Source organism: Triticum urartu, chromosome 7A, assembly GCF_056163025.1.
Source record: "Triticum urartu cultivar PI428250 chromosome 7A, HENAU_Tu73, whole genome shotgun sequence".
NCBI lineage: Eukaryota > Viridiplantae > Streptophyta > Magnoliopsida > Poales > Poaceae > Triticum > Triticum urartu.
The window spans coordinates 357084083-357094246 of NC_141879.1; the positions used below are offsets into that span (position 1 = coordinate 357084083).

At 43.3% G+C, this 10164-nt stretch overlaps 1 protein-coding gene across 2 annotated transcripts; it reads left to right on the forward strand.

Annotated features, from left to right (window-relative positions):
* Positions 1–854: 854 nt before the first annotated feature.
* Positions 855–8971, forward strand: LOC125518526 (glucose-1-phosphate adenylyltransferase small subunit, chloroplastic/amyloplastic). 2 transcript variants are annotated; one of them, XM_048683345.2, is made up of 10 exons: positions 855–1023; positions 4556–4852; positions 5760–6029; positions 6283–6462; positions 6662–6765; positions 6877–6988; positions 7202–7300; positions 7371–7490; positions 8314–8431; positions 8637–8971. In XM_048683345.2, exons 1-9 carry the CDS (start codon positions 901–903, stop codon positions 8428–8430), a joined length of 1422 nt encoding a protein of 473 aa, XP_048539302.1. In that variant the 5' UTR covers positions 855–900; the 3' UTR covers position 8431; positions 8637–8971. The 2 variants fall into 2 exon arrangements, with proteins under 2 accessions (XP_048539302.1, XP_048539301.1); XM_048683344.2 differs by lacking the exon at positions 855–1023 and adding an exon at positions 2016–2356.
* The last annotated feature ends 1193 nt before the right edge of the window (positions 8972–10164 follow it).

The window sequence follows — 10164 nt, forward strand, 5'->3', positions numbered from 1 at the left end:
GGTTCAGATATTCGATCCCACAACACTTGTACGCTCACGTCACTCTCCCCGAGGCAACCTTGCCGGGCCATAGCGCGTCGAGCTTTCGTGTTCCCCCAGATCAATCCACCACCATAGCAGGAGTAGGGTTTTACGCTGCAAAGCGGCCCGAACCTAGGTAAAAAGAGAGAGTCCATCACTGTGCTATCCCCTGCCGTTTCTGCTCTTTGTGCAACGTGGCCGTCCCCATGCTGAACCACAAAGGCAACCCATGCCCCATAGGTGATCGTGCTTCCACGCCGACATGTCGGTAGTCATTAGCGAGGAGTAGCCTTTTTGTTTTCTGTTGTGGGCTAGCTGGATGCTTCCTTCAAGAGCTGTAAGCCGCTATGTGGGGTGGGCATCTTTGTCCTTTCTTTCATAAAAGTTGTACGCCATTTTCGGGTGTGTTCTCGAAAAAATGATCCATGTGTGCTTTCTGTATGACTAAACTTGCTGCCAATAAAGCGAAGAGCATATCTCGAACGCCAAGAACTTTACAACTTGTCACACAACAACTAATTTCATCGCACAAAGATATCTATGTGCGCTTTTTATGCGGCTAAACTTGCTGCCAATAAAGCGAAGAGCATATGAAGAAAGCCAAAAACTTTGCAGCTTGTCACATAACAACTAATTTCGTCGCACAAAGATATCCATGTGCCTTTTTGTATGTTGCTAAACTTGCTGCCAATAAAGCAAAGAGCATACCTAGAAAGCCAAAAACTTTACAGATTGTCACATAACAACTAATTTCGTCGCATAAGGATATCCATGTGCGCCTTTTTATACGTGCATATACTTCCTTCACCTATAAATCAAAGAACAGTTTGCTCACACATCACTCGATAGCTATATCCTTCCATTGTTTATCCCTCGGCAATGGATGTGCCTTTGGCATCTAAAACATTCCCCTCGCCCTCACCTTCCAAGCGTGAACAATGCAACGTTGATGGCCATAAGAGCTCATCGAAGCATGCAGATCTCAATCCACATGCTAATGATGTAAGTAGTGACTATCTTAACCATGATTTCCATTTTCTATTCTAGCTTTGAGTTTCATATGCAGTAATATTATTTCTGGAAAGTTCTAGGAAAGACTTCTTTAAGGCAGCTTCGAGCATAATTAGAAGATTTTCCACAAGAGCCTGCATTGAATTAAGCAGTATGTTATTAGCTATGTGTGCACCTCACTTGTATGGACAAAGGACTAAAAGTTGATCCTACAATGCTATTTTTTCTTAGTGCTCCCTCTTATATAATATTACCATTGTTCTAAAATTCTTGTTTTAATTTATTTAGATATAGATGTATCTAACACTAAAACATAACTAGATACATCCATATCTTATATAAATCTATGAAAGAAGTTTTGGGAGGGAGAGAGTATGTGCCAGCCCGTCAAGTAACAAAAATCCAAATGACAAGATAATTAAGGGGAGAAAAAAGTTTACAAGTGATATGTCCAAAATCATTATGGTCATGTCCTACCCCAAGGAGATCATTCCAAAAGTGCCACCTGCTGACAATCTCAGAGGGTTTTTGAATCCAAGGGACTTTTTTTAGTCTGACTAAAAATAGTCTCTTTAAGAGGCTAAAGTTCCAAGCACTCCTGATTAAAAGAGAGGCTAAAACTAATTTTGAGACTAAATTTTTTTAATCAGGGGTACCCGTACTAAAATGTGAATTAGTCCTCTCTCTCCTCATTTAACGCCTCTCAACACATGCAAGTTCTAGATTGAAGGGTTTGGAGGATAATAAATGCTCACTAACTTGATTTTAGACTCTTTAATATTTGGATCTAAGCATGGATGAGACTAGCAAGTTTTAGTCTCACTACTTTTAGTCATCATGAGACTAAAACGTATCAAGCACCTCTCAGTCACTTTCTCTCCCTCTCTCTCCCACGCAGCGCTCTCTCTCTCCAAAAGAAAAATGGGAAAAAACTGAAAATGGAAAGATCTTGCGAAAAGATTAGTTAAATTTACTCAGCCACACTGCACCACTCGGTGTCAGGCGTATCTCTCTCTCCCTTCCCCCTCGTGATCTCTCGCCACGGGAGCCCCGTGACTTGAGCTCGTCATCCACGTCAATGGCGATGGCCGCGGCCGCTTCCCCTTCCAAGATCCTGATCCCTCCGCACCGAGCCTCCGCCGCGACCGCTGCCGCGTCCACCTCCTGCGACTCCCTCCGCCTCCTCTGCGCGCCGCGAGGACGGCGCCAGCGCCCGCGCGTGTTGGTCGCCCGTCCGGCTCCGCGGCGGCCCTTCTTCTTCTCCCCACGTGCCGTGTCAGACTCCAAGAGCTCCCAGACCTGTCTCGACCCCGACGCAAGCACGGTACGTCGCCTCGCCTAGCCTAGGTGCGCAAATGCGGCGCTTGCCGCCTAGTCTTGTCTCGCCGCCCTGATCCGTTGCGTCCGTATCTTTCCGGATGAGAATTTGATACATGCGGGAAATTATTGCCTCGGTAATTTAGATGCGCAAATGTGATTCACGCCTTGTGTTCTCATGTGGACATTTATTAGAGATGATAAAAAAATACTACTCTACTTTGCTAGCGCATAGCAGGAGCTTCCTGGCGACTAATCATGTGGGCATTTTCATTGGCTCCAATTGTTTATTTTTACTAGATTTCAGTAAATGTGGCAACTGTGGACGTTTGTTGAACAGTCCTACTTAATCAATAGGTGTGGGTGTGAGCCCCATAAGAAATTCATAAAGAAGATGGCATGATCCATGGCATGTGGCTCTTAAAGACTATACTTGGCAATCAGATCAAGTTCTTGGATTTTTCTTTTTAACTTGTTCAGTTTTCTTCTTTGAGTTCTGCTTCAGTACACCCCTTTAGAAAACATTATGATTTCGGATGTGGTGGAGATTAAAACTTGCCCTTTCATTTTAATTAAAAAGGGTAGTAGAGTCTATTCCACGTGGTGGTTGCCTCTCTTCCTCACAAACGGTTCTGACATCAATACAACTAAACAAAGTAATACAACCAGACGAGTTTTAGGCGATGATAGATTGGGGTCTTCTGTGCTGATGGAAGACTCTAATTGATGTGAAAAAGTTATGCACAACAGGAAGAACTTGGATCATGTCTCAGCTGCAATGCTGATTGAGACATCTGACGTCCTATTAACCCATATTCGAAAAAAAAGAACTGAACATAAGTTTCAGCTTGATTGGTATTTTTTTTTATTTTTTTAGAAAAGGAGGATGACCCCGGGCTGCATCTAGGAGATGCATACGGCCATTTTATTGATTATTCTCGAGGACCTTACAAAGTAGAACAACAATATGCGTGAATCCGCCATCTTGGCAACATCTGCCGCTACTCCTATCCAAATGATGAAGGGGTGCAAGCTGGGCCACATACCCAGACCTCTCACCTAAGCCTAACATCTAAAGCCGGAGGCCCCGACCGAGCCATCTGCCGGGTCCGGGACTCAAACCGGTCTGACGCACTCACATGTGTCGTCGCCGCCATCTTCCACTGGTCCATCTTCAGAGCAGATTGAGGTGACAACCTTGGCAGGTACTCCGCCATCGATGCCACCACGACGCCAAATGACAACCTCCACCTACGCGAGCCTTGGCAGTCCCTCCGCCATTGACGCCACCACGACGCCAGACGACACCTCCACCTACGCGAGTCCATCTCCAAGCAACAGACGTAAATCCATGCTAGGATAGGGCCGCACCACCGCCGTCGCCCACCACCCACAAGCGCCACCCAACCCCAAGGTTCCCAAAGCGGCGCCTTCAAGAAGGGAACGGCGCCATGAGCGCTGCCGCCGCCCAACAAAGTTAGGGCATTCGCCCGGGAGACCTAGGGCAATGGGAAGTGAGGAGATCAGTCCATACCGACGCCTCCAAGGAGGGGAACGACGCCCTCAGGCGTCACCGTCGGCGCGGCCGGTCATGGCCGGCTAGGGATTTCGCCCGAACTAGATCCCCGGCACCAGCAGCGCCTCCTGTACAGAACCGGCAACCAAGAGGAAGCGCGGCCCGACCAGGCTGGCCCGCATGCCGAACAGGGGAGGAGGGGAGGCGCCAGATCGCGCGCACCGACCGCCGCAAAAGCCGCCGCCGGTCACCAATGACCACCGGATCCCGCCGCCTGCGCGGCCGGGACGCCAGATCCACTGCCCGCACAGCTGCTAGCCGGCCGTGCCTTGCCAATGGAGCCGCCGCTCCAGATCTGGGGTTCCCCACGCAGAGGCAGGGCAACCGAGGCCCCGCCGCCACCATCCTTGGCGCCCCGGGCTTGCCTGGCGGCTGCCTCAGGCGGCGGCGAGGAAGGGAGGGGGGGGGGCAGAACTATTCACCAGCCGGCCATTATCTACAAAAGATTGCTAGATATTGTAGCTCCAATTTATTGGATAAACTTGTTGCCCCATGTTGCATTCGTTCCATGATCTCTTTTGGTGATAAACAAGCTGAACTCAATGCCAACCGCCTGGAACACTTGTTTCTTCGTTCTTTGTTTGATTTACTTTGCAATAGGCAATTGATGAGTTTCTGCTGTTTGTGCAGAGTGTTCTCGGAATTATTCTTGGAGGTGGTGCAGGGACTAGATTGTATCCCCTGACGAAGAAGCGTGCGAAGCCTGCAGTGCCACTGGGTGCCAACTACAGGCTTATTGATATTCCTGTCAGTAATTGTCTGAACAGCAACATATCAAAGATCTATGTGCTCACGCAGTTCAACTCAGCTTCTCTTAATCGTCATCTCTCACGAGCCTATGGGAGCAACATTGGAGGTTACAAGAATGAAGGATTTGTTGAAGTCCTTGCTGCACAGCAGAGCCCAGATAACCCTGACTGGTTTCAGGTATCTCATTCATTGTTATTTAAGTGTTTTTGTTTAATCTGAAATGCGAGATTCATCTACTGATGATCATAATCTGTCTCATGTTAGCATTTAGAAGAAGGCAAAATCTACAATTCCTTCATAAGTACGCATGATTGTATCATTTCACCACGAATGAATTTCACTAAGCTCTGTGGAAATCCTAGGGCCAGCCTTTCAAGATCCAGAATAAAAAAGAAACAAACTGTTCCAAGGCGTCATCAGTATTCCTTTTTACAAAACCTTGATATAGATTATAAGAATTATTAGTTGAATACTACCCTAATAGTTCTCTATTAATTTTTTTCTTGATAGCATGCTATCACAAGACAGTTTTAAGCTCAAGTAGAGATGCTCAGAAATTTTTTCAAATTGATTTTAACAGTGTTTCTGTATTATGCGAATCTGTTTTGTGTACCAGGATCTGGTCCTGAACAAGTTCACTAGTTATGAATTTAGAATTAGTATATGTGAATGGTTAGTGATGTAACTTTGATTTTGATCTTATGAGCATTAGCCAGTCATCATCATTTATAAGTAAACATAGCGGATCAAACTATGTTTCATACTTTCATATGTTTGCCGTTATAACATACTATTCATCATAGTTTTTGCTTTAGATTGTGAGTGTTATACCACACAGCTACATGCAGTTTCTGCTAGTTTATGTCAAACCAGTACCCTACAGCGTTTTTCTAGATAATAAGAACCAAAGTCATGTCCGTGAGGACTTGAACCTGGGTGGCTGAGCTGTAGATCCACTCCCCTAACAAAGTGAGCTCTGCTCACTTCTTGATGATCATAAACCTTTCTTATCAACATAAAGTGTTTCTAGGATCCCATGCAAGCTTTTGCAGGGTATTCACTTTGTCTTATCATCTTATCTCAGGGTACTGCAGATGCTGTAAGGCAGTACTTGTGGCTATTCGAGGAGCATAATGTTATGGAGTATCTAATTCTTGCTGGAGATCACCTGTACCGAATGGACTATGAAAAGTTTATTCAGGCACACAGAGAAACAGATGCTGATATTACTGTTGCTGCCTTGCCCATGGATGAGGAACGTGCAACTGCATTTGGCCTTATGAAAATCGATGAAGAAGGGAGGATAATTGAATTCGCAGAGAAACCAAAAGGAGAACAGTTGAAAGCTATGATGGTACACTGATGCTGTGCCTTTCTAACTAATTTCAGATATACAGTTGTGAACCATCATTCATTACACCACAAAATCTCTTCTGTTGAATGCATTTACACCACGTTGCTGCCTGTTTTGATCTTGTAATGGTACACTGATGCTGTGCCTTTCTAACTAATTTCAGATATACAGTTGTGAACCATCATTTATTACACCAAAAAGCTCTTCTGTTGAATGCATTTACACCATGTTGCTGCCTGTTTTGATCTTGTAGGTTGATACGACCATACTTGGCCTTGACGATGCGAGGGCAAAGGAAATGCCTTATATTGCTAGCATGGGTATCTATGTTATTAGCAAACATGTGATGCTTCAGCTTCTCCGTGAGCAATTTCCTGGAGCTAATGACTTTGGAAGTGAGGTTATTCCTGGTGCAACTAGCACTGGCATGAGGGTATGCAAAGCTCATTGAGTTAGTAGTTTCCTTTTGCTGCTTCTGCTTTATGATTTGAATCATTTTAGCTTCAGAGAAACTGTCAAGTCATATGTTTATCGTAAGGAAGGGGATACAATAGGTTATCGGATATGCAGTTCCATTGGCATTCATAGTTGTGATATGTGCTTCTTAAGAGTTTTGTTATTGTTGCCGACAGGTACAAGCATACCTATACGATGGTTACTGGGAAGATATTGGTACAATTGAGGCATTCTATAATGCAAATTTGGGAATTACCAAAAAGCCAATACCCGATTTCAGGTGTGCTTTCACTTTTTGCCTTGTTGTGGACAAAAATAATGAAATTTCATGCATGTAAAGTGTTATAATTGTCCCCTATTGATTTAATGTATACGTTCAATTTGAATGCAGTTTCTATGACCGTTCTGCTCCCATTTACACACAACCTCGACACTTGCCTCCTTCAAAGGTTCTTGATGCTGATGTGACAGACAGTGTTATTGGTGAAGGATGTGTTATTAAAGTAAGTAGCCTTTTTCAGTTGGCTCTCGGTATGCTAACCTTCTTCAGGTGTTTCATTTCATGCTAACGAACTTTAAGCTTTTAAAGACATATTTCAAAACCATCTATACTTATTTATGGGCTGTGATTGTTATATCTTCTCTCAAGTGATTTTTGATGCTGTATGTAATAACGGCTACTATGTTCCCTCTGCCTTTCTTTGCTGTCCACGTAGAACTGCAAGATACACCATTCAGTAGTTGGACTCCGGTCCTGCATATCTGAAGGGGCAATAATAGAGGACACATTGCTAATGGGTGCGGACTACTATGAGGTAAAATCAAACAGGTGTAATATGCTTCTGGCAAAGTGACGTGCTCACCCTTTCTTTTCTTGTTCAACAGACTGAAGCTGATAAGAAACTCCTTGCTGAAAAAGGTGGCATTCCCATTGGTATTGGAAAGAATTCACACATCAAAAGAGCAATAATTGACAAGAATGCTCGTATTGGAGATAACGTGATGGTATGCCATATTAATATACTTATGGTTAAGCATCTATTGGTTTCTCTCTTTTTTTCCACTGCAATACTGTCATACTGAATATGTAACTCGAACATAACTTTTCTCATGGTAATGTCCAAAATGTAACCATTATATAACAAGCTTTAGGCCTTGCCCAGTTCATAGGAAAAGTGAGAAAAAAATGTAAGAATAGGAAATTTTCTTTTAGCAACACTGTTTAATCGTTTTGTTCAAAGGAAAAGTGGAGGAATGTTCCTTTGATCACATTTTGAAAAGAAAATAGCAGGAATTTTATAATCTACTTGACTTCCATCCTAGTTATCGTTCTTCATGTGCTTTGAGTTTGATTTGACTGTCTTTAGCGGATGGTTAAGACGTCCTGATAATGTCAAGGGAGGTTGGGGTAGACCAAACTTGACATGGGAGGAGTCTCTCAAGAGTGATCTTAAGAACTGGAATATCACCAAAGATTTAGCCATGGACAGGGGTGCGAGTAAGTTAGTTGTCAACTGCCAGAACCATGATTTGGTTTCGATATCTTATGGATTTCAACTCTAGCCTACCCCGACTCGTTTGGGACTGAAAGGCTTTGCTGTTGTTGTCCTATGTTCTATTCCTTAGAACAAGACTTATATTAGTGTGAAAAGTTGTTTTGCACTTGTATTCCTATCCTATTTTTTGCCATTCTTCTTCTATTCCTACGTTTTCATAATCCTGTGAACCAACCAAACATATCCTATATTGTATATCCATTTCCTTGAACATGATATCACGTATTGTGAGTTGTTTTTGGTAGTGATCTGGACTCGTTGGTATATTGTAGATAATCAATGTTGACAATGTTCAAGAAGCGGCAAGGGAGACAGATGGATATTTCATCAAAAGTGGCATTGTAACTGTGATCAAGGATGCTTTACTCCCTAGTGGAACAGTCATATGAAGTAAGTTGTCTCCTCGTACACACCTCGGTGTCTGCAATCAGTAATGTTTTGCTTCAGAACTATGAACATGCTGTAAACCAAACATGATGCAAATGCAGCAATACAGTTGGTACATACAAACCATGCACTGGTATCCTATACATTCGCTTTGAGATTTTTAGCACTCTTCTTGTAAGTAGTTGACTCTGTTTGGGTTGCCCTGCAGGCAGGTGTGAAATGTGTGCCAAGGGACAGAGCTACTTGCATCAGTCTGGAATCAACCAACGAGGCCGCGAAGAGATCATAAGAGCAATAAAAAAGGAGTGCCATGCAAGGCACTTCTCCACCCTTTTTCTCCCTTGATGTATTAGGAACTGTGATGTACAAGCAACTGTGATGCACTTAGGCGAAGTGCCCCTGGATTCAGCTTTCTCTTTGCTTGTAGTCGATTTCCAGCAGACCATGCTATTTGGTGTATGGTTCATGTAAAACCTTGCGTTGCTTTATCTATATCTATATCTATACCAATATAAAAAGACCCAAAGGGGCAGATCTAATTGATCTCGGCCATCGAACTAAGTTAATCCAACTACCTAGACTGCTTCAATGGTGAGCGTTAAACATGTTTAACGTGCAATTAATATCATACCAAATATTGCACTAATCATAGATTAACACACAAATAATAGCATACCTAATATTCGCATGCAATTAATATATTCCTAAATATTAATGTGTGTTGCATGTGCGCATTTACTAGTACATAAAATGGGCTGAAAGCCTATTTCGTGATTGTAGGATCAGGTATCGAACGGGGTGTCGTGATTGTAGGATCAGGTATCGAACGGGGTGAATGGGAGATTCCACAAATTCTTCGGAAAAACATGTGTTCACCTAATATAAGTTTGGCTAGAGGGGTCAAGATTAAACTGAGAAGACCAAGTATTCACCCTATTTACCTTGAGTTCAAGTCTTTGAGACATCGCCCAATCACTTGTGACATATCTTCAAGGTAATCTCTTTGACATTCAGAGACATGTTCTTTGGCAGTTCACAACTACTCTTGGACGCTTTTGAATAGATAACCGTCTAGTGGATGCACAGTCCACAAGCGTAATAGGGTGAAGACAAGTCGTCTAGTGGATACACAGTCCACAAGTGTAATAGGGTGAAGACAAATTTATGCATAGTCCACAAGTGTAATAGGGTGAAGACAAGTTCTTCAGTGAAGCTCAATCACTTAGCAGATTTTAGGAGCAATCTTGAGGGCAGATATGACTGTTTGAGGTGGTGACCACCCAACTGTACATGCAACATGTAGCATGCCACACGTCACGGAATGGTCGGATTTCAAACGCAACCAATGACTTGACTTGCGAAACAAGTCAGTCGACTCAACTGGCGAGGACTTTCTCTTCGGCATACCGAAGAATATCACCTTGGGCACCGAAGAAAAACTATCCGCTCAAAAGAGATATCCAAGTCTTCACTCAAAAAATAATTGTAACGCCCTCGATGCGGCTATATCTCCCACGTGACGAAGCATGACTTAGAGGCATAACCGCATTGAAAGCAATGTCGCAAGTGAGGTAATCTTCACACAACCCATGTAATACATAAGGGAAAGAGATACATAGTTGGCTTACAATCACCACTTCACACAAATACATAAATAAAGCATTACATCAACCAGTTACAAACAAGGCCCGACTACGGAGCCAAAATAAAAGAAGACTACCCCAAATGCTACACAG